The sequence below is a fragment of the Eurosta solidaginis genome, chromosome 1 (genome assembly GCF_040869045.1).
Source record: "Eurosta solidaginis isolate ZX-2024a chromosome 1, ASM4086904v1, whole genome shotgun sequence".
In the NCBI taxonomy this organism is placed as follows: Eukaryota; Metazoa; Arthropoda; class Insecta; order Diptera; family Tephritidae; genus Eurosta; species Eurosta solidaginis.
In genome coordinates this window covers 106,111,265-106,136,171 of record NC_090319.1, presented here as the reverse complement: position 1 = coordinate 106,136,171, position 24,907 = coordinate 106,111,265, and the positions used below count along the sequence as shown (strand labels likewise).

Sequence of the window (24,907 nt, the reverse complement as noted above, 5' to 3'; positions counted from 1 at the left end):
CAAAAATACTTTTACTTTATTATTATTGATTATGATGTTGGAATAGACGCAATTCAGTGATTCACTGAGTAATACTAATTTGATCAATAGACATGAAGTGATGAATCTTGTCCCCTGTCTTCACTTTTCATCAATATCTACAAAAATCTAATATTCTTATTTATGCTTCTATTCACATTGTTCATATACAAAGGCGATATTTTGTGATATCTGAAAATGGTTTAACGGGGAAATTCAAAAATATCTCTATAAACGAAACAGAACTGTTGAACATGACAAATTTTCCCTCCAACTTTCTAATGAAGGTCGCTGTATAGATTTTAGAAAATAATTATATTAAATTTGTCCGAACAAAATATTTTTTTTGTTCGAAATCAAGGGAATTGTTAGATAACGAAAAAAAATAAAATAAACATAAAACAAAATAAAAAGATGATAAAAAAATTGTAAGGACTACCTTTATATAAATGGACCAAAAAATAGAAGGCAATCTTTCCTTTAATACAGGCATAGTCTTGTTGAATTTTGACTAAAAAACTTTAACAATAGCTCTTGTAAGAATTTTGGGATTTAAAACAATAAAGGTGGAGACCAATCTTTCAATATGAGGCAAACCATGTACTTGGGATTAACTAATTGATTATTTAAAATTGATTATTAAACACGCGCTCTATCTTTATAATTTTAAATCCCAAAATGCTTTTACAAGAGCTATTGTTAAAGTTTTTTAGTAAAAATTCAACAAAACTATGTCTGTATTAAAGGAAAAATTGCCTTCTATTTTTTGGTCCATTTATATAAAGGTAGTCCTTAACATTTTTTTATCATCTTTTTATTTTAAATTTTTTAGTACTGCCTACAAAAAGGCAATTGCAACTTTGATTAGCAATTTAAGTAATTCCTAAGTGAAAATTCTTATCTTTATTTATTTGTTCAAAATAGCAAGATTTAATAGAATTAGTGGAATTTTCGCTGATAACACTGGCGAAAACAACAGAATTCCACCTCACATGATAACAAGAGAATTCCACCTCATTTGTCAGCTACTTAATATACACAGCTGAAAATCGTGGTCAAATTCGCATACGCCTGGAAGTCTAAAAGAATTGTGATGAAAGTCGCGTACTCCTAAAAGTATGCAAGGACGTGCATTGAGTTTGGCCTTCAACGAGGTGGAATTCTACAATGCCTGCAACACTCAGGAGGCTAGCCACGAAGGTATGGCCTAATCTTCTAAATAGTTCGAATTGTGCGTTACGTAGCTCAAATTTTTTGATCAAACATTGCACCGTCACCGAGTTTTAAACCATGTTTCAGGTTTCAAGTCTCTACATATCCAGGAAGTTAGTTAAATGTCGATTGCAAGATTCCCAATTTAAAACTAGTTTTGTCAATATCTCGATCCATGCGCCACGTACGGAATTTTTTTGATAAAATATTTCATTGTCACCGGGTTCTGACTTACGGCCCAAGTTTCATGTCTCTAGCTCATCGGGAAGTGACTAGAAAATCGATCGCAATATTCCCCCCCCCCCCCCCCCCCCCCCCACGTTTTTAAAGCATTTGCAGTTATCTTGACTCTATAAGTTGTACTGCCACCAGGCCTCTAACTAAGTGCCACGTTTCAAGTCTCTAGGTAGCCGGGAAGTTAGTTAAAAATGGATTGAAATATTAAAATTTGTTTTCTTACTATCTCGATCCGCGTGCCACCTAGCAAATTTTCTTTGATCAAATGTTGCATTGTCATCGGGTTCTGACCCACGGCCCAAGTTTCAAGTCTCTAGCTCACCGGCAAGATACTCAAAAATCGATATCCAGATTCCCCTCGTTTTTCAGGGATTTGTGGTTATCTTACTTAGCGCGCCACCTAGCGTTATTTTGTTTTCTGTAAATTGCATTGTCACTGGGTTACAAGTCTAAGTTACAAGTCTCTAGGTAACCGGAAAGTTAATTAAAAATTGATAGAAAAATTCTCAAAGTAAAATAAATTTTCCTAATATCTCGATCCATGCGCCACCTAGCGGAATTTTTTGATAAAATATTGCATTTTCACCGGGTTCTGACTTACGGCCCAAGTTTCATACCTCCAGCTCACCTGGAAGTTACTCAAAGATCGATTGCAAGATTCCCCTCGTTTTTCAAGGATTTGTAGTTATCTCACTTAGCGCGCCACGTAGCGGAATTTTGTTTTCTGTAAATTGTATTGTTACCGGGTCTCGAACTATGTGCTAAGTTACAAGTCTCTATGTAACCGGGAAGTTAGTTAAAAATGGATTGAAAATTCCCAAATTAAAATTAATTTTCCTAATATCTCGATCCATGCGCCACCTAGCGGATTTTTTTTGATAAAATATTGCATTGTCACCGGGTTCTGACTTACGGCTCAAGTTTCATATCTCCAGCTCACCGGGAAGTTACTCAAAAATCGATTGCAAGAACCCTGCGTTTTTTAGGGATTTTCGTTTATCTCAATTCGTCTGCCACCTGGCGGCATTTTGTTTTACACGAAAGAGCAAACTATGTGCTATGTGTCAAGTCTCTGGATCACCGAGAAGTTAGTTAAAAGTCGATCGCAAAATTTCCGGTATAAATTAATTTTCTGTATATCTCGATCCGTGCGCACCCTACCGGTTTTTTTTTTTACTTGCATTGTAATGTCTCTCAGATCTGAACTATGTTCTAAGTATCAAGTGTCTATCTCAACGGGAAATCACCGAAAAAGACTTTTCCGTGGGTCAAAAATTCGTATGGAAATGAGGGGACAAACATGAAAGCAACTTAATATAAAGGTAAAAAAATATCTAGAACTTTCGGTTTCATCGGAAATTTAAAATATATAGGACGAATAAATAAGCACAGCTTGGATTTTTTTAACATACTTGTGCCTACAAACATTAAAGTTTGGTAGCTTACGGGAACTTGTAAAATAGACACAGCTTTTGCAGTTTTCTAACCTAAATAGCCATTTTTCGGGCACATAGTCTCAAATATGTTGAAACCCTGACGTGATGGGACAATTCTAGTATCAGACTCGGATTCTACGTAGAAAACTTGGTCGGAAATGATCATCAACTGCCCAATAACAAAATCTCGCAGACCTATGCTACCTGTACGTTGCTCTATTTCAGAAATGCTCTGGTGCATAATTGATGATAAGCAGTGTAATTATAAGATTTTTGAGTTTTTCTGTAGAATTCATGGAAACTTACTAACCAATATATCAATCAAAACATATGTATATACATACATATCGTCGCTGCGCTCACAAAAACAGTTATGTGTTTTTCACTATCTTTTCAGGAGATCAAAAAAACTTATTTCTGGTGTCCATTTGCAAATGTCGTATTTTTGAAATATTTTATGGAAAGTACGTTATTGATGTGTGATGGAAAAAATCATGTTTTTTAACCCATTACGACGTGATAAATATTTGCGCCGTTTTATAGCACATAGCTGCTTTTAAACATGATTCAAATTTGCTTTTGGCGGTAGGGAAATGTATGCAATTTTTGCCGTTGTTCCTCATAATGCTTACAGAGATTACCCCTTAAGCACCTGGAAGGTGCAGCTTCATCAATCAGATGTCTGTTGGGATGTCCAGGTTTCTGGGTATTCAACAGAAACTGTTTAGCATTTTATTGCTGTCCCTAGTGGGGAGTACTCTCGCCTCATTGTCTACGTGGTGTCCTGGGGACGTAAGAAAACAGCCTGCAAAAGAGATATAAAATCTGCATATGCAGAAATGTGGGCTCTATATAGTGATAATAAAATATACAATAAAAAAAAATTTGAAGAAAAACACATAACTGTTTTCGTTAGCACAGCGACGATATATACATTTCTCACTAGTTCAAATGGCGACATTATGGCTAGCAAAAGCCTCCGAATGTATATTCATTTTCTGTTCATTGAGTCTATTTTTTCACGTTGTGGTTTCATTAATAAAAAAAAACTTTAAACTTTTGAAAAAAACTTAGATAAATATATATTTTATATTTTCCTATTCATCATTGTAAGCGAATTATTAGTAAAAGATATAATCAGAATCAATAAAAAGTACAAATCAGAAAATGGAAAAAAATCTCAATTCACGTGTCGGCACTTTTGATATTGTTCCGCTGAAGCTTAGTTACGCAATTAGCTCGAAAAATGCTACAACAAAAGCTACAATGAAATGACTATTATTTCAATAACATGCGTGCAACAATACTTTGTACTGAAGCGCTATTGACGAGCTGAAAGTAGCTGTGAATTTGGCATTTTTCTTAGAAATGAGAATGTACAAATTGACCTCACTATATCTGTGTGTATATGTATGTGTGTACTTTTATGGTAATTAAAATCAAATGTTGCAGCCAGCTGGTTAGCTGCATGCGATGTATGCGCTATTATTTATGGTCTTGAGGTGCATGTAAATATTTTTTTACTTGCAACTAATTGGGGACAGAGAAATTGACGAAGTATAAGTTGATGTTTCTATTATAAAAGAAAATATGCTTACTTCTCATTCTACTATAAAATTTATAAATATTTTATTATCGATTATAGTTTAATGAAATGATTATAGTTTAAAATTTTGCTTTTTAATAAACCCACACACATATATACATACACACTAGAGATCTGCTTTGAGTACTAATAAAATTAGTGCACTTAGTCATGAGCCAAAAAATTGTGTCTAAATGTGTACTTAGTCAAGTACAGAAAAATACTATGAGTGATTAGCACATAAAATAGAAAATACATACGAATGCCCCGCAACACATATGGCCCACACATATATGACATTGTGAAACTGATATCATAGTCGCTTTAGCTCAGAAGCACGTTGATTTCGTGTGTAATGCACTGTATACTTCGTTTCTTATCGGTTTTACTTTAGCGCTGTATTCATTTTAGTTTCGTGTACATCGTTTTGTTGCTAGCGTCAAAAGACTGATATGACTTTATTCATCTTATTGCACTGTTAGTCTTACTTATTCCAATTAGTGTTTTCGCGTATAACACAGTTTACTTTCTTGCTCAATAAGACAATTGAGTACTGAACTGCTTCGTGGCATATGAGCGGTTATTCATTTTACGAAGCATTACTATATAAATGTATGTAGTGCATATAAGTCCTTGATATTCTTTAATAAATAAATAGTTCTCACACAGTTTATTTGATATTCTTTGTTTGCATACGCACCAATACTCATTTTTTGATTAGTCCACTAATAACCTTAAAAGATGAATAATTGCAGCTCACTGATACACACCAAGCTTGTATGCCATACAAAATGTTGCGCATACGCCACGTGTGCCATTGAAGCTTTCATATTTACAAACATATTTGACTGCGCTCGCGTGCACAACTGTTTGCTTGGTAAAAAAAATTTTAAAGTTAAATATTGCGCATTACAAAGTATTGCGCAATGTCTAAAGCTGAAGTTGCACGAAACCCTTTCTTGTTTCTTGTCCCACAAAATGTTTTCATATTTGCGGCGTTCCAGCGTTGCTGGCGCCAGCTGTGCTTGTGGTGCTGTTTTGTGGCCGTCATAGTCAAGTCATCATTGACAGTAGAACGTGCTGTTATTTACAATTTAATAAAATGCAGCTGTAAAAAAAATGTTTGTATTTTTTGTTTTCCCCTTACGTATGCTTAAATCTACTACACGTGTACTTATAAGTATACTCGTAACATAGTGTGGCATATATAAATCTGTTTTTATATTTTTATTTATTTATATATTTGTTGCAAAATTTCGTAATTGTTAATGTCTGTTTTTGTTTTAAATTCATTTCTATGGTTGTAAGTGAATTTGATTCAGCATCAGACAAATTGGCACGTTTGCATTTCACCTTTTTTCCTCGCTGAGCGCTGAAAATACTTGCACTAGAAATAGAAATACAAATGCATAAACATTAAGGGGGGTACATTTTTTTGCCCGCGTTATAAGCCAATTCGCATTCATTTTTAAATACGTTTTGCAATATATTTTTATTGAAAAGGGAAGTGTTCTTAGCATGATACATGAAAACTGGATAATCTCACTTTGACGTTTTTGACATGAACCTCAACAAAACTATGTTTGTGACACTTTTAATTTTGTATGGGGTATTTTTATTGAACTATCAATATTTTTAGGACAAATATTCACAGAGCTGTTAAAAAATGTGAATTAATAAAATGACGCATCCAAAATATAAGCAAAATCTTGTCGGCGCGTCCTCAGACTTCACCACACATAAGATTCATGCCCTTCCTTTGGAAGTTTAGAAAACTGCCTTTAACAGTTTTAAGGTACTAATACTGTCCATCCTTATCTACTTAACTCCATTGTATCCGATGATACGAGTAGTGGCAGAGGTTTACTTGGCTCTTCCCGCATATTTCTGTGCACGAGAATATTAGAGTCACAGTCAGGAACTGCTTCAGCGGAATATTCAAATACGCAAATATGCAGCTATGAAATAATACCTACTTTGAAAGGAAGAGATTGACGCACGTGCGGAAAGTTAATCGCAAAAGAAGTAGCGAATAGTAATGATATTGCTGTTTAATTGAATCCGTTTTGAAGGATGATGATTATGTTAATTGTTTAGGTTGATACCTGTTCGTAATTTTTTTCGTGACCATTTCGGAGCTATTTTTGATTCATTTCGGGTGTGTCACGGGATCATATCACACCTATTTCGGGATTGATGTAGAACTATTTCAAGATCATATCGGGTTCAATTTGTGAACATTGAGGGATTATTTGGATCTCCTTTAAAATCACTTCGAAATCGTGTGTGACTATTTCTGGATTGTTTTCGCGAACGTTTTGGAATAATTACGCCGTACCCTTAGGACAGTTTTGAGATCCTTTTCAGCACTATTTCAGAATCATTAGAATTGCGGGATTGTTTCGGAACTATTTGAGAATGTTTTCTGATTTCGTGATTTATTCGATTTCAAATCCAGGTGATCTGCAGTGCATAATCAGAAGAGAGATCTAAGAGAGCTCATCTCATATATACAAACTTGGAAGGCTCGTAGAAAAGCTATGTCTCATGTGGATCAGCACGGGGCTATGTTCCTGATTGAAATACAGATGAAGCGGGAAGAAAGCCAAACCTCGTTATGAAACTCTCACAAGAGTGCCTATAATAATGTATAACCTGATTTGAATTGGTCCAGCCTAATATACTACAAATTATATATATATATATATATTTATCGTATGTACATATATATGTATGTATGTACATATGATCGTGTTTGCGTTTGTGTGGATCTAATGGGCTAGAGTACTAGTTGAGTGCATTTTTGTGTTTTGATTCATCTGCATGCACTGCCAGATAAATGTACATTTATTGCTTTTTTTGCGATGCAACCACAACAACACAGCAGCGCAACGGACAAAAATGCATATGTAGCAAGGGAGACTCAAGTGGTTTTTAGCTATTTGAAAGTGACCCACTGGTAGTATTATTCATGGCGATGTTTTCTATTTATTGCTGGCTATTTTGTGCCTGCACACTGATCATATTCTATAGCACCCGGCAAAAAGTGCAATCGCAGAAACTTTAATGTGCCAATTGCTGTTTGCCAATTATTTTTGTTTTTCGTGTTTTTATTTGAAATGAGTTCACTTCCAAGCTGTGTAGCATAATTTTATTAAATGGAATTGTGGCAACAAATTTTAAATTCTAAAAAACAAAAAAATAAAATTTTTAAAACACAACAAATAAAGCAAAATACTGTGAAGTATAAAGGCGTAGTACTTCCAAAACTGTGTCAAGTATTTATTTGTTTTTGCCGTATTTCCTTTATTGTGATCAGGCGCGCAATTTGCTATACATAAATATCGCAATTCTCAATTTACAGCTTTATGCTTTGACCTAAATTGAAAATTTGGTAGCAAGTGTGAAACAAATTTTTAAATTTCCTTTGTTGACAGTTAGCGCTCGACTACTAAAAAATATACGTCGACAGCTAATAAAACCAGTGCATATTTGTACTAAAATTTCAGCAAGTTATGTGCTAGTTTAGAATCTATTGACTAAATTCAAGAAAACTTTCAGCTTCATAAAAAAATAGGTCAACCTAACTTTACATAAATAAATCCTTTTGAGGGATAACTTTTTTTGTATAAAAGCTAAAGAATTAGAGTTATTAGGAACAATTAGTGCTTAAATGCATCAAGGGAAAGCCTGGATAGCATTCTCATCTTGAGAAGGACATTTTTAATGTGAGATTCTCAATACTTCATAAATTGTGAAGTTTTACATTCTGAAAGAGTGACGAAACTATTAGAATTGAAGCGCCCTTCTCTTAAATTTCTCTAGTTGAAATCGGCTTTAGCAAGCTCCGTCTAAGGAAGTTTGATTGATAATTTAAACAAATTTTAAGGCGAAAGAAGTAACCAGTTCCGAAACTATTATCCTTTTGAAACCAATAAAATGTTTGAAAAAGGAGGCAGTTCCAAAAATGTAACCGGATTCAACTAAGAACCGGTTTCAACATATGACCGGTTCCAACTAATAACCGGTACCAAATAAAATGGGTTCCAACTAAGAACCGACTCTAAATGAGTAACTGATTCCGAAAAGGTTTACCGATTTAAAATAGGAACCGGTTCAAAAACGTAATTCGAAAATATAACCGGCTCAAAAAAGGAAGCCTTTTAAAAAATTACCCGTTTCAAAAAATAAACGCGTCAAAAAGGAACCGGTTCAAAACAGTAATCGGTTCAAAGAAGAGAAGTAACAGGATCCAGAAAATTAATTGATTTTTAAAAACGTAACGGTTCCAAAAAATGGAACAGGATAGTGAAGATAAGTCTCATAAAAAAATAATAGTTCAAAAAAGGTTAAAAGAATATGGTCCGCTCAAAAAAGTGAGCATCTGTCCGTTTATCCTGCAAAGAGTGAATCGAAGCGCCCTCGAGCATTTAGACATAAAGAAACTTAAATAGAAAAAATACTAGGACCAATCGAGTGATGCTTGATTTATTAACATAAATTTTATGGTTTAATCAAAATCTCAACGAGCCTTTAATTTTTGACAGGAAAAGTATTTGCACTGTTTTAATTGATATTATCGCACTGAGTGTACAAAAATGAATTGTTTACTCCCAGTAGGAAAAAGCAAACTACAAGTTGGTCTCCAAAAAACTCATGGGCCCTAATAGCGATTGGTTTTCTTTGCGAAAAGCTTAGTACGTTTTTTTGGCAATGACTAAAAAGAAGTCAAAACGTGTTATATCTGCACTACTTGCCAACAAATTTTTCTCGAAATATCAGTTAGCCAATTCCAAAGTGTTAATGTAACTGTTGTACATAAACCAGTCCCGATCCAACTAAAACCCAACAACATATGGCTTTTTTACTTAAACTTTACTTATTTTTTCAAAATTTAAATCAAATTCTAAAGTTCATAAAGCAGCGTGCAAAACGGCGTGAACAGACAAAAGATTTTTTTCGACAAATAATTATCTGGCTTAGACTTTTTTCGATTGATTTTCTTTTTTTAATTTCTCAGTCACAGAGGTTGCCATGGCAACGCTGCTTAACATTTCAATTAGTTATAAACTGAATTTTTGTAGTTAACTAGAAGTTAGTTACTTTATGGAATTCCGTAAAATAGACAAATTTTAATTAGTTTTTTTTTTTTTTTGATAATTACTTTCATCAGTATTTAATTAGCGAGACTTGCTTATATTGCTTTATACAATTGTTTTGTTATTGATATTAGAAAACAAGTAAGGAAGATTAAGTTCGAGTGCAACCGAACATTACATACTCGGCTGAGATCTTTTGAGACAAAATAAGGGAAAATCAACATGTAAGAAAATTAACCTAGGGTAACCCTGGAATTTGTCTGTATGACATGGGTATCAAATGGAAGGTATTAAAGAGTATTTTAGAAGGGAGTGGGCCATAGTTCTATAGGTGAACGCCTTTTCGAGATATCGCCATAAAGGTGGACCAGGGGTGACTCTGTAATGTTTTTGTACGATATGCGTATCAAATTAAAGGTATTAATGAGGGTTTTAAAAGGGAGTGACCCTTAGTTGTATATGTGAAGGCGTTTTCGAGATATCGACCAAAATGTGGACCAGGGTGACCCGGAACATCATCTGTCGGGTAACGCTAATTTATTTATATATGTAATACCACGAACAGTATTCCTGCCATGATTCCAAGGGGGTTTTGATTTCGCACCGCAAAACTTTTTCACTACTCAATAGTCGCACTTCGCCCATTTTTAATACCAAGATAAAGTGAGTTCAGGTAAGTACGTGAACTAAGTTTAGTAAAGCTATATCGATCTTTCCCCAATTTATCGTGTTAACGGCCAAAAGGAAGGACAGACGGTCAACTGTGTATAAAAACTGGGCATGGCTTCAACCGATTTCACCCATTTTCACAGAAAATAGTTACCGCATAGAATCTAAGCCCCTACCAAATTTCACAAGGATTGAAAAATTTTTGTTCGACTTATGGCATTAAAAGTATTCTAGACAAATTAAATGAAAAAGGGCGGAGCCACGCCCATTTTGAAGTTTTATTTTATTTTTGTATTTTTTGCACCATTTCATTACTGGAATTGAATGTTGACATAATTTACTTATATAATGTAAAGATATTAAATTGTTTGTTAAAATTTGACTTAACGCCCATTGCCCAAAATTTTACTAATTTTCTCTTCTGCGTCATAAGGTCAACCCACGTACCAAGTTTCATCGCTTTATTTTCGATATCGAAAAATTGGGCGTGGTTATAGTCCGATTTCGTTCATTTTAAATAGCGATCTGAGATGAGTGCCCAGGAATTTACATACCAAATTTCATTAAGATATCTCAAAATTTACTCAAGTTATCGGGTTTCCGGACGGACATGGCTAAATGAATTTCTTGTTTTGCCCAGATCAATTTGATATATAGAAGTCTATATCTATCTCGATTAATTTATGCCGTTACAGATTACCGTTATGCGAACAAAATTAATATACTCTATGAGCTCTGCTCAGCTGAGTATAAAGATTGCAAAGTTTACAAAAGGCGGTTCAAAGTGAGCAACGGGGCATTCGTATGGCTGAGTGGTATCAATGTTGGAGATTCGAGTTCAATACTTAGCTCCCGAGAAGCTAGCTGATGAAGAAGTGAAATTCAGAAACATGTCGTAGTAACCATCGCCGTTTGTAAACTTTGCAATTTTTCTCTGATAATTTTTTTCTTTGGGGCTGAAATTTTGTAACACACATTCCACAGTTGAAACAATAACTTTCTTTTTTAATTTTGTTGAAAAATCCATAATTGCAGGAGTACCTGCACTAAGCCTCTTCGGTTTGACAAATTGCTTTTTGACCTTTGTTTCCGTTATACTACAGTTGACAGCTCTCTGCTTTCGATTTAAAGTATCACTTAGTACCAGCATTGTTTGTAAGGAAAAATTGCGTTGTAGTTGTAAAAAACTCAAAATTCAAGTTTAAATAAAAATGCCAATAAAAACAAGTAATAATTAGTTTTCAAGGTTAATTTATTCACACTCATCAAGGGAAATGAAAATATTGTTTTATAGTTTATTTTTATTTAACACTAAACAAACACAAAAGCTCACGCGCATTTAATTACACTGGATCACAAATTAAAATTTTTTTTCTGCACCAGAGACGCCATTATGAAATTCCTATGTAAAACCACCCCCTGATTCCGAAAACAAGGTTATTTTTAATTCTATGTTAACTTTTTTGAGATATTTACGAATTACCCTTTTTCAAAAAAAAAAAAAAAAAAAAAAAATTGGGGCCACTTAATCATATATATCTCAAGAACGAATTGAGCAATTCCAAAACGGTTTGAAGATTTTAAAATGTAATAAAATTTGTTATAAACTGTGCATACAACACTTTTTTCTGGGCCTTGCAGATTCAAAGATAACGAACATTCATTGTAAAAATATAAAAAAATGTGTACTTTGCGAGGAAGGATCTCGAAAATTTTTCATTTTTTTGCAGATTTTTTTTTTCTCTCTTAGCTCTGTATTATTACAAAAAAACAAGCTTTCATTCAACAAAATCATGAACTAATACAAAAGTTATAAGCATTCAAGTAAATATATCCATTTAATACTTAAGTACCCTACTGGTACATATGTGTTAGTATTGGTATATCAGTTAGTTAGCAGGTAGATTTTCGAAGGGTTATTTGATACAAAAAACTGTTAGTGTCGTTTTTCTCAAACCCAGATGCATTTCAAGCAAGAGCATATTTTTAAGGCAGGTAGTGTTTTCTTTGTAGAATTAGGGAACCTTTTTGTCTAAGTAGGCTTGAATTTTTACTTGATCTAAGTATAAATAATAGTACAGGCGCCTTGTTCCTTCATAATATCTGCAAGGCTCGCCGGATACTGTTCAGTTTATAATTGCAGTTTATAACCCGTCATTTGCTTAAAAATATAATATGAATAAAAGGGCGCGAGAGTTTGAGTGTACAAATGATCCAGATATGTTCTGTTTTATCTGGCATAGCTGACTAATTTCTGAAACTATCTATTTAGGCGACATGTGAAATTTATTACACCAATGAAGTGGAGGGAACCAACTTGACATTCAACGGACTGCTATATTTGTACTATAAAAGTACTTGGGGTTGGAAAATCAAGAAAAATAACCTATGCGAGCGTATCTACGGTGTCATTACCAGAACTAAATTCAACGGAAGCTACATTGCCAGAATCAAATTTAACTTCAGTTCCGGCTCCAGTTTCATTTTCAATAGTAGTATCTAATTACACGGCATCATGTTTGTCAAGGCTTTGGACAAAGAAGGCGAAGCTCTTCATCATTTAAAGACAATCTTTCCAGAGATTTCAGAAGCAAAAATAAAGGAAGGGATTTTTGTGGGACCGCCAATAAGGAAAATGATCACCATAACCATTTCAAAGAACTATTGTCACCAGTGGAGGCAGCAGCGTGGGATACTTTTGAAAAGGTCGTTACTTCTTTTTTAGGCAAACACAAAAATCCTAACTACGAGATGATAGTGAACGACTTAATAAAAAACTATGCGGAAGTGGGTAAATAAAAAAACATATTTAAGACCGTTTACTCAGTTAACTTTAAATTTAAAACCTATCTGCCTTATTAACAAAAAACTTGTATGCAAATTTTTAAATTTACATGAGAATATATAGCCCTAAATCTGAATTCATCGTCCAGTTCCGAACAAATAAGAACGAGAAAAATGTAAACAAAAAATATGTTCTGAATTGAAAGATAAATCCAGCTTAAGAAAATTATATACTAATGTGTCACTTATGTATTTATCTAATATACTTTTTTATTTTCTTTCAGGAGTAAATATGTCTTTAAAAATTCATTTTCTACACTTTCATTTAAATTTTTCCCCGCAAAGTCTTCGCGACGAAAGTGACGAGCATGGCGAAAGATTTCACCAGCAAATGAAAATGATTGAATGTCGGTATCAAGGATTCTGGGATGTCGCTATGATGGGTGACTACTGTTGGTTTCTCATAAGATAAACCGATCTTAATCTAAATAAGCGTCAAAACAAGACACATACCTTTTTCAATTATAAAATAAGATCAAAGAGTTAAGACAGAATCATATGTACATATGATATTATTTGTAGGGTACTTAAGTTTTACTATATGGATATATTTATTTGAATGCTTATAACTTTTGTATTAGTTCATCGATTTTATTGAATGAAAGCTTATTTTTTTTTTGTAATAAAACATAGCTTAGTGAGAGAAAAAGACCTGCAAAAATAAAACGTTTTCGAGATCCTTAATCCGTAATTATTGTTCGTTATCTTTGAATCTGCCAGGCCTAGCAAAAAGTGTTGTATGCACAATTTATAGCAAATTTTATTACGTTTTCGTTCTTGAGATAAATATGATTAAGTGGACCCATTTTTTTTGTTTTTTTTTTGAAAAAACGGTTGTTCCAAGATATCTCAAAGACGTTACCATAGAATTAAAAATAACTTTGATTTTCGGAATTAGGGGGAGATTTTACATAGGAATTTCATAATGGCGTCTCTGGTGCATTTTGGCTGTAAACCAGTGTTATCTGAAAATTTAAAATATAGAGTGAGCTGAACAAGTGACTTATATAATTTATTGTTAGGCAAAATAATTTATTTCATACCTCAGGTATTTCTTTTACATCGTTACAACAAGGTCTCCAATTTTAGAGAAAGAACGATATGAACTTGCTTTATTTTACGTAATAAGAAGTGGAAACAAGCAGGCAAATCTGTTGTCAAAACAGCGATGTATGTAGATATGTAGGTATGTATGTAAGTACATGTATTAGGCTGTACTTTGTGCAACATTTTTACCATATGGGCTACAAGAAAAAAAATCCTCGTCTAGACAGACAAAATTGTATATAAATGGCATAGCAACAAAAAAGCAATACTCATGGCAATTTCTTTTCTTGAATATATGTTACCCTCATGTTGCACTCTTAAATTCTAACTTTTAAACAAGATCTCCTAGACCTATGCAAAATAGCTGTTTTTGTAGATAATGAGACCCCTTTTGTTATTCAGAAAAGAAAACGTCATTAGATACAAATTACAAAGCTTGCAGCGGGACATCAAATGGCTGCATGGATAGAGGCATCCGCCATAACAACAGTATGAATGCAGGTGCTTTCTACTTAAGAACTCAGCACCCGTAAAGCCAGCTGATCAAGAAGTGAAATTTAGAAATAGGTCCTAATAAACATCGTCGTGCGCAAAGTTTGTAATTTTTTTTTTTTAATATCAACAACAAAAATAAAAATTGGGTATGGCAATAAGTGCCTGTCTAGCTAATCAAAATCCATTAAAAAATCAAGGGACTTCAAAGTTTTGTGCATTTGATGTTGGAAACCTTGCTTTAGCAAATATAAACTATGAATCGCGAAAAATTTTTTCATATAAATTTTTTTTCTTCACATTTTGTTTGTGTTGACAGCTGCTAATTTGCTTTTCAATATTCAATAAATAAACTACGGTTTTTAATGTTGCGTATTTGCAATGACGTAGCAAATGCAGTCATGTATTTTGTTAGTGTATTGGAAAAATACTTTACACACATTTGCAATGCAATGCTGCTAAACCATTTGAACAAAATCCTGAACTACCCTATTGTTTTTGAGAATTTAAATACAATGAGCTGAAGATATTTGTATGGGAACCTCAGAGTGCCACTTCCTAATGCCGAGTAACATGTCTTTTTTTGTAGCTCATCACAAACTTTTACTACTACTTTTTTATTTAGCTCCACCTTAATGTACAAATATATTTATCTAAATTAATTTAAAAAATGTTTGAGCAAAGCGTGTTTTGCCTTTGAATTTTCAACTAGAGGAACTGGTTGTTTGGAATTATCAAAAATATATTGCTTTTTGTAAAGTGGAGGTTACAAACAAACATATAAACATAAATTAAATGCCACTTTGAAGGGCGTCATGGGCCAGTCAAGCAGTTGGCATTGAACGCTGCGTCCAGCCTTACAACTAAACTATGTAAATGCGTTAATTATTTATTAAGCTTTGATGATTTTTGTATGGATGTATGTATTTACATATGTATTGTAAATTGCGAGTGTTGTAAATTGCAAGTATGTGACGCTCGGTTGGCGCTGACACTGGCACAGTGGGCGTATACGCAACATCTTCGCTAAAGAGTGTGGCATTGCGTATGCGTAACTTAGTGGCGATTTGAAGCGTTTTTGATTTTTTTTTTTATTTAATTGCCCTCTTTAATTAGTTGAACTATTATGATATTCACGCTTTTGTTGCAAAGATTGACGAGGGCAGACATTTACACATTTCGAAATAATCGTAATGAACGTATGTAATCGAAGGCAGAGGCCTAGATCTTTTGATTTTATGCCAAAAACGATTCATTATCGAGTAAACAGCAATAACATTAATTAAATAAGATGAAAGCGAATCAAGCAACTATGTAAACAAAAAACACGTTTAATATAGAAAATTCGTTGAACGCCCCTTCAGGCGTAGATAATAAAAAGAAACACACACATTTCTTGAAAACAAGAAAATTGTAACTAGTTTCTTTTTATAATAAAGGAGGTTCAAAAAATATAAAAAGCAGTCATGCTATTGAGTTTCTGAAAGAATTTTAAAATACCAAAAATTTCGTAAACTTTCGAATACAAAATTTATAGCTTTTTTTTTCTATTTCGCTCCGCCCTTATATGCATATATGCACGCATCTGCATAGAAAACCACTCCCCCACAGTGTAAATCAAATCTAGCATTTTTCTAGTTAAAAAATTAGCCACTTTTGAATAAAATTTCCCACTACTATATCACGGCGCAATAAAGCGCCGCCGAGCCTAAGTAGTCGATCAGATACTGAGAAATTGAGGTCAGCAGACGTTGGTCTACACACACAACCACAGGTTCAAAAAAACTATTGCAGTTACTCTAAATTGTAGCATGAATTCATAGTAAAAATTGTTATGTCAATTACACTCACCCTCTTTTTGCGCGGCGCTTCCTCCTTGAAATCTACTACAATGCCTTCATCTGAGGTGGATACTGATGTAGTACGTATGCGGGCATTAGCATCATTTAATATTGTGCTTGTTGTGTGTGGCGCAGCGTTTCCATCATCGCTGAGCGGTGGTGATGAAGAGCCCGAACTCCATGAGCTACCTGATGACGATGTGCTGCCCGGACTGGAGCTGAACCATTTTTCTACGAATAAATGGAATGCCATACAAGAAACAAATTTTGAGTACATTGTGACATATTTTATATTAAAAAAGAAAAAATTCTGTGATAAATTTAAATTGTATATGTTACAAATAAGTTTTTGTTACGATTTCTTTAGGACCACGAGTGTCTGCTGCTACTTTGTGGGTATTTATGGTATCAAATGTAAAAATTTGTGTCAGGGTCGATTTTACTTTTCTATTAAACAGATTGGCTGCACAAGTGGTTGGATCAGCAGTGGTACACCGAAGTCAAGAGTACAGCTGACTCTAACACAGCCCAGTCAGCTTACGATAATTTTTAGTTACTGAGAAGAGGCTGACGGGCACTTTATTTAGTGTTAGAGTGAAATGGCCCACAACACGATTTTTTACTGAACCTGGCGCTGGTTTTCGTACTGTAGGGTTTTACTACTTCGCTTAATGACAAGTTGACTGGCTTTATTGAGCGATAGCAAACGCCAGTGCCATCTGTGAATTATTTGATGTTAAACAGTGAATGTGAGTGACTACGGTGTGTCACGGCGTCATGCAAAATCTCGCCCTTAATTATCTGAACTATCAGTATAACTCAATTTCGAACACTCGAAAATTGATTTAAGGTTAAAGTGAGCTTTCGTTTTAGCGCTTTAAAGGCCAAAATAGTTAAGTCCCACAATATACACTTACGAGTATACATTTATACACTTGTCAACAAATTACTAGTCCACTTATTTCAGTCCAAAAACAAGTAAGGACGGGACTGTCTTCGGCTGTGCCAAAGACTTCATACTTTTCATGAATGGGGCTGAACAACAATCTTAACCCATCCATAATCTCCAAATAATCGGATGTATAAGATAAGAAATATATACTGAACAGATGTACATACCTAAACGATTTTTAAGATAAATATAAGCTAAACAAGTAAGGAAGGTTAAGTTCGGGTGTAACCGAACATTACATACTCAGTTGAGAGCTATGGTGGCAACATAAGGGAAAATAACCATGTAGGAAAATGAACCGAGGGTAACTCTGGAATGTGTTTGTATGACATGTGTATCAAATGAAAGGTATTAAAGAGTATTTTAAGAGGGAGTGGGCCATAGTTCTATAGGTGGACGCCTTTTCGAGATATCGCCATAAAGGTGGACCAGGGGTGACTCTAGAATTTGTTTGTACGATATGGTAATCAAATGAAAGGTGTTAATGAGTATTTTAAAAGGGAGTGGGCCTTAGTTCCATAGGTGGATGCCTTTTCGAGATATCGCCATAAAGGTGGGCCAAGGATGACTCTAGAATTTTTTTGTACGATATGGGTATCAAATGAAAGGTGTTAATTAGTATTTTAAAAAGCAGTGGGCCTTAGTTCTATATGTGGACGCCTTTTCGAGATGTCGCCATAAACGTGGACCAGGGGTGACTCTAGAATGTGTTTGTACGATATGGGTATCAAATTAAAGGTATTAATGAGGGTTTTAAAAGGGAGTGGCCCTTAATTGTATATATGAAGGCGTTTTCGAGATATCGACCAAAATGTGGACCAGGGTGATCCAGAACTTCATCTGTCGGGTACCGCTAATTTATTTATATATGTAATACCACGAACAGTATTCTTTCCAAGATTCCAAGGGCTTTTGATTTCGCCCTGCAAAACTTTTTCATTTTCTTCTACTTAATATGGTAGCTGTCACACCCATTTTACCAATTTTTTTTCTAAAGTTATATTTTGCGTCAATAGACCAACACAATTACCATGTTTCATCCCTTTTTTCTTATTTGGTATATAATTATGGCATTTTTTAATTTTTCGTAATATTCGATATCGAAAAAGTGGGCGTGGTCATAGTCGGATTTCGGCCATTTTTTACACCAATACAAAGTGAGTTCAGATAAATACGTGAACTGGGTTTAGTAAAGATATATCGATTTTTGCTCAAGTTATCGTGTTAAAGGCCGAGCGGAAGGATAGACGGTCGACTGTGTATAAAAACTGGGCGCGGCTTCAACCGATTTCGCCCTTTTTTACAGAAAACAGTTACCGTCCTAGAATCTAAGCCTCTACCAAATTTCACAAGGATTGGTAAATTTTTGTTCGACTTATGGCATTAAAAGTATCCTAGACCAATTAAATGAAAAAGGGCGGAGCCACGCCCGTTTTGAAATTTTCTTTTATTTTTGTATTTTGTTTCACCATATAATTACTGGAGTTGAATTTTGGCATAATTTACTTATATACTGTAAAGATATTAACTTTTCTTTTAAAACTTGAATTAAAAAAATTTTTTTTTTAAAAAGTGGGCGTGGTCGTTCTCCGATTTTGCTAATTTTTAGTAAGCAGACATATAGTATAAGAGTAACGTTCCTGCCAAATATCATCATGATATCTTCAACGACTGCCAAATAACAGCTTGCAAAACTTCTAAATTACCTTCTTTTAAAAGTGGGCGGTGCCACGCCCATTGTCCAAAATTTTACTATTTTTTCATTCTGTGTCATAAGTTCAACTAACCTACCAAATTTCATCGCTTAATCCGTATTTGGTAATGAATTATCGCACTTTTTCAATTTTTCGAAATTTTCGATATCGAAAAAGTGGGCGTGGTTATTATCCGATATCGTTCATTTTAAATATCGATCTGAGATGAGTGCCCAGGAACCTACATACCAAATTTCATCAAGATACCTAAAAATTCACTCAAGTTATCGTGTTAACGGACAGACGGACGGACGGACGGACGGACATGGCTCAATCGAATTTTTTTTCGATACTGATGATTTTGATATATGGAAGTCTATATCTATCTCAATTCCTTTATACCTGTACAACCAACCGTTATCCAATCAAAGTTAATATACTTTGTGAGCTCTGCTCAACTGAGTATAAAAATGGCAAAAAACTCCCTTATCTGAACGATCGGTTGTATGGGAGATATATGTTATAGTGGTCCGATCCTACCGTATCCGACAAATGTCTAGTATAATACAAAAATACATCCTTGTGCCAAATTTCACTGAGATATCTCAAAATTTGAGGGACTAGTTTGCGTTCAAGCAGACAGACGGGCAGACGGACAGACGGACATGGCTATATAAACTCAGTTCGTCGCCCTGATCAATTCGGTATACTTAATGGTGTGTCTATCTTCTATATTTCTTAACGTTACAAACATCGGACCAAAGTTAATATACCATTTCATGTTCATGAAAGGTATGATAAGTTAGCATTTTGATAACTGTTTTATATATGTATGTTACTGTAGTAATAAAAACATAGCAACCCTCCGAACCAATTATTAGCTAACTTCTTGTAGCTTACTAGAAGTGGGTGACTTTACGGAGTCACGTAAAATAGTCAGCTTGTGATTTTTTAGCAAATTGATAATTTTTTTCCGCAGGGTGAGTTTTGCAAGTTCGATCGGTTTCAATAGATAGTACGAAATCGTTCTGCTTTTATTTTTGTTGGTTAGTTTCTTTTGAGTTTAGTGGATCGGGAATAAAAAATGTTAAAAATTTAGTAGAGGAAACATACTGGTACTGTTGTTGTTGTTTTTGTTGCTAATTTTACTCGAAATTAAATCATGTCTTTGGTAATTATAATTATTTGTTTATTTTACCTGCATTTTTGGGTGAGTGTGAGAGTTTCATTAATATCATAGCTGCATGACATTCCTCCATTTCTTCTTTGTCACCGCACTGGCCGCTAAAGCAATCGTGTGTATATGGCTGTGGACGTTTGCGTGAGCTGAAAGTAAAAAAAAAAAATAAGTTTACATTTTTAATGATTTTTCTAAGGATTTGATTTTCTACTACTATAACTGAATCACTTACTAAAATAAATTTGAATATTGGTTGGAGCTTTTGATCGTTGCAAAATCATTGCCGTAACGGGAATTCGCTTTGCCTTGCAAATTGCATGGATTGCACGGATTGTTTATATCTTATGCAACACTACGGGAGTATCCTATTGCTGAGTTATAGCATGCATCAGCAACAAACGTCGAAATATTGGGATAGAAAATAACATAACACCACAAAATATCGCGAAAAACAATTGCTTAATTCTTTCGAGATCGAAATCAGAAAATCGAGAGGAATACCAATGAAGCAGGGTTGCTTTTTCATTTCCTACAGCTCGTTGCACGACAATATATGTAGGTTTGGGCATTTTGTGTGTTCAAACAGACAGACGGACGGACGGACTGACGGACATGGCTATACCAACTCAGCGTGTATGTTGTTGTGCCACTTTACAATGCGTGCAATCTATGCATTCCGTGCAATTCATGCAGCAATTACAAGACAAGGCGAGTTCCCCTATAGTTCTTGTACACATTTTTTCTTGAGTTGTAAAATATGGAACCGAAACCACTACCATTATTTGTTCGATTTCTTTAAAAATAAAAAGTTCTCTCGTATAAGTCATTTTGGTGATTCTGTATCCATGAATGTATATATGTATGTTTCAAAGTATGCCTAATAATTAGTCGCAAGTGATAGTTTTACCAATGATAATTTTACAAGTGTTTTTTCCAGGCATGCTTAACCAACGAAACGATATCATTTCGTTACGATAATCAACGTTAATAAACGAAACGAAGTCATTTCGTTTCGTTTATTAACGTTAAGATCGTCAAATTAACGAAATGATTTCGTTTCGTTTTCTGCCATATCAAAACGAAATCAAATCGTTTATGTTGATTATTAATTTCAAACTATGCTGGCGAAGCTGATTGATTGCGGAGTCATTAAAGGTGAAAGCATTATCCAAGCTGATTGCAACTTTTCTCATGAATTTTGACAGTACGAACATTTCTCAGAGTATTTTTGACATTACCACCAACGAATTACACAAACAAATTACATAGAGTTTGTGTGTGTATGTGCGCTCGTTGTTGCCACCTTACGGCTTCACCATGGCTATAGCATTGCCAGCACAATTCAAACATAAAGTATCACGTTTTCGTTAACGTTAAAAACGTTAACGAAAGCTTTTCGTTTCGGTTAAAAACGAGATACAATTTATCTTGATAATTTCTTTATCGATAATATTTCGAAGTGTTTCAACGGAAACGGTGGAAATTTTTTGATAAACGATTAGCTTAACGTTAAGGTGCATCCCTGGTTTTTTCAGTGATGGGGATACAAGCAGACAGATGGAAACAGGAAAAGTTCTTCATGTCTCACCCTAGGCAAGAGTTTGTTTTAACTCTTTATAAATCGGAGTTTATTAGTTGTATATTTAATGGGTATAGGTCTTCTATAATAGATAGAGTGGTATATAATTTTGGAAAATTTTACGGACCAGGCTTTTTTCCTTATATCGCCGTTAATATTTTAAGCAGATATATAGTACTTGGTATGAAGTAGAATAGTCGGGGAGTAGAGAAACTGAGTGGCAGTGGGAAAGAAGTGAGAGGATATAAATTAGAGGAAGATAAATAGCAGAAGAACAATAAAGGGAAGAGAAAAGGAGATGCGTTACATCTCATATTCTACATACAAATATAAAGAAGATTACTTTAAAAAAATGTTCAATTATTATAAACCTACATAATAATTTTCCAAACTCTTTTTAAAATGCAAAGATCATGACATTAATTCTATGGCTTTATTTTGTGTAAAATTTTTAAATGTATTTTCTATGATTTATTCAAAGTAAGGTTAATAAAACACTCAATCATTTAAGTTAATTTAAAATTTGTTGTCCTTCAAATATTAGTTTTTAGAATAATCTTGGCATATCTTTTAATGATTTCTTGATTCAAAAGATGTTTTGTTTTTTATAAGAAAATTTTTCTTCAAACAAGCATATGCAAAATAAAACATGTGTGCGAGTTCTTCACTGTCACTTCAATGCATCTTTGGAATTTTGCTGCTGACACACCCAAATTGCTTGCTTTGAAATATTTAAACAAATATTTATATTCATACATATGCATAGTAATTAGGGTGTCCGCTATATATCAAATTGCTTTTTTCTTTTATGACGTCACCTAATTTTTATATTCATTTCGCTCGTGATAAGAAAACAATAAAAAAGAAGAAACTAATTTTTTTATTCTGATAACTGTAAATAAAACTCTACAAATTTTAAATCTTCGATGTAAATTTTGTTGATCATCGCATAAAAAAAAATTAAGTTGGTAAATAATGTACACCCTAGTCTCTATTTTTTTACACATACCTTCATTAATATATTTGCTTACACAATTTACACAATTCGTGGTTATATTTTTGTAAAGCAAATTTATATTTAACTTTATGCACATACATAAATATAAATGCGCGTATGTAGCAACGTAACCAAAAATTTCAATGTCAAAAAGAAAATGTCAAAAAACAAAGACAGTGAACAATATTGTGTAAAATTGTATTACTAAAAATTTGCTATTAGCACACATTTCAAATAATTGTGTACAGCAAGTAACTAACACCTACGCACGTTATGGTGGATGAGTGACAAGATATATCAAAAAACATCTTATATTACACTAGAAGACCGGTAGACGTTGTCCTGCCCTAAATTTGGGCTATCTGCGTACATTTTAATAATCTTTTTCCGTCTGACTCTGCCCTCCCCCCCTCTTCACTTTTTCCTAATCCTTTTATTCACTCCTCCCTCCGTCTTTTTCGCTTCATCTATCTCCATCTTCCTCTCGTTCTATCTCTTTCTTAATCTCCGTCTCTCTTTTCTCTTCTCTCAATTTCTTCTCATTCTTCTGCATCCCTTATTGCCTGTCCCAAAGGGTGGTATGTATTTTATTTCAGTCCCAGTCCCACTCCGAGTCTCAGTCCCAGTCCTAGTCCTAATCCCAGTCCCAGTCCCAGTCCGTCTCTGGATAATATATTACTCTGTACTAACGCACTCATCAACAGCTTTCATTTGATATCCATATTGTATAAACACTGTCTATGCATTCACTGGCCCACGTTTTGGCCCATATCTCGAGACCCTATTCACCCGGGGGTATGAAAATTACCCTCTACACAACTGAAGACTCTTTCCTGAATTAAAAAAAAAATGTCATAGTACCTCTAAATCAGGGGCTCCCTCAGAAACCCCCACCCTCTCGGCGGGCCTGGAGATGTGCTATACTTGATATCAGTCGCTATAATATTTTTATTGATAAGCAGGTTGTTTAATTAAACACCAAGCAATTACACGGAAGTATATCCGCACCACCTGAAAATATGAGTGCCACTGCGTATACGTAACCTTTTGTTATTACTTATAAACAAATAAAAAAATTTGCAATACAATAATATTGCGACTATAAACTGAGATATAACCTATCCTATCTCTCAAGTTAGATCAAACTAAACACGGGGTGCAAAACAAATTCAAAATCGGTTCAGTAGTTTAGGAGTTCATCGCGGCCTAAAATGTTATGACACGTGTTTTTTATATATTAAGATATAAGTCGGTAATGAAGGTGGTAAATGTTTTTATTTGTTTGTGCTCGTATGCACGTACGAAATTAAATATTTCTAACTTTATCTTTCAGTTTTATAATTTTTTGCTAAAACCGCCGCTAAAACATGCACATTCATAATAACTTTTTCATTTTTGTTTTATGTTTTTTATTTTATTTTGTATTTTTGAATATCACCTTATCTCGGCTGCCTTTCGAAAACGTCCTACCTCTGAAAACGTTAGAATAACACCCTATTTCAGAATTTGTTTAAAAAACGCCCCTTACTCAGAATTTTTTCATAAACGCCCCAGCTAATGTCAAAATGTATTGAATTTGAGCTCGGATATTTTTGAAATGAAAAAAAAAATTTAAATAGGGTGTTATTCAAAAGTTTTCTGAAATAAGGCTTTTTTGAAACAGCAGGCGAAATAGGGTTATATTCCACTCAGGTGTCGAAATAAAAAATCTGCAATATACGAGAAACATATGGATTACCTTGTAGAGGATAAGTTAGGTTGAACTGGCCGGTCTGTGAGGACCTCATATAACTTGAATACCCCATAATGTTACCAGAAGTTTGCTCAACGACCAAACAGAAAAACCCTATCAGAAACCAGGTTCTATGCTATAAAATAACATAAAACAACCAGAAGCTTTCTTAGGCCCATACTATTCGATGCTTTTAGATTTGATAGCTGTGCCCCTCCTAATAGTGGGAGTCTCGGCCTGGCGCACGTAGGGCACAACCATAAAACGCACTCCATTGTTTATTTTTCCAACCC

The 24,907-nt window shown here is 34.1% G+C and overlaps 1 protein-coding gene across 15 annotated transcripts in view; it reads right to left on the bottom strand.

Annotated features, from left to right (window-relative positions):
- The window catches only part of Glut4EF (Glucose transporter 4 enhancer factor), a 744,045-nt gene that overhangs the window by 204,823 nt on the left and 514,315 nt on the right, over positions 1–24,907 (bottom strand). For all 15 annotated transcript variants that reach the window (XR_010948556.1, XR_010948557.1, XM_067759511.1 and 12 more), the window contains exons 4-5: positions 20,325–20,452; positions 16,491–16,711 (exon numbers count right to left, since the gene is read on the bottom strand). Coding sequence is in view for 13 of the 15 variants with exons in the window: in XM_067759511.1 (XP_067615612.1) it covers positions 16,491–16,711; positions 20,325–20,452 (349 nt within the window). In the remaining 2 variants the exon portion in view is untranslated. The remainder of the gene's footprint in view (positions 1–16,490; positions 16,712–20,324; positions 20,453–24,907) is intronic.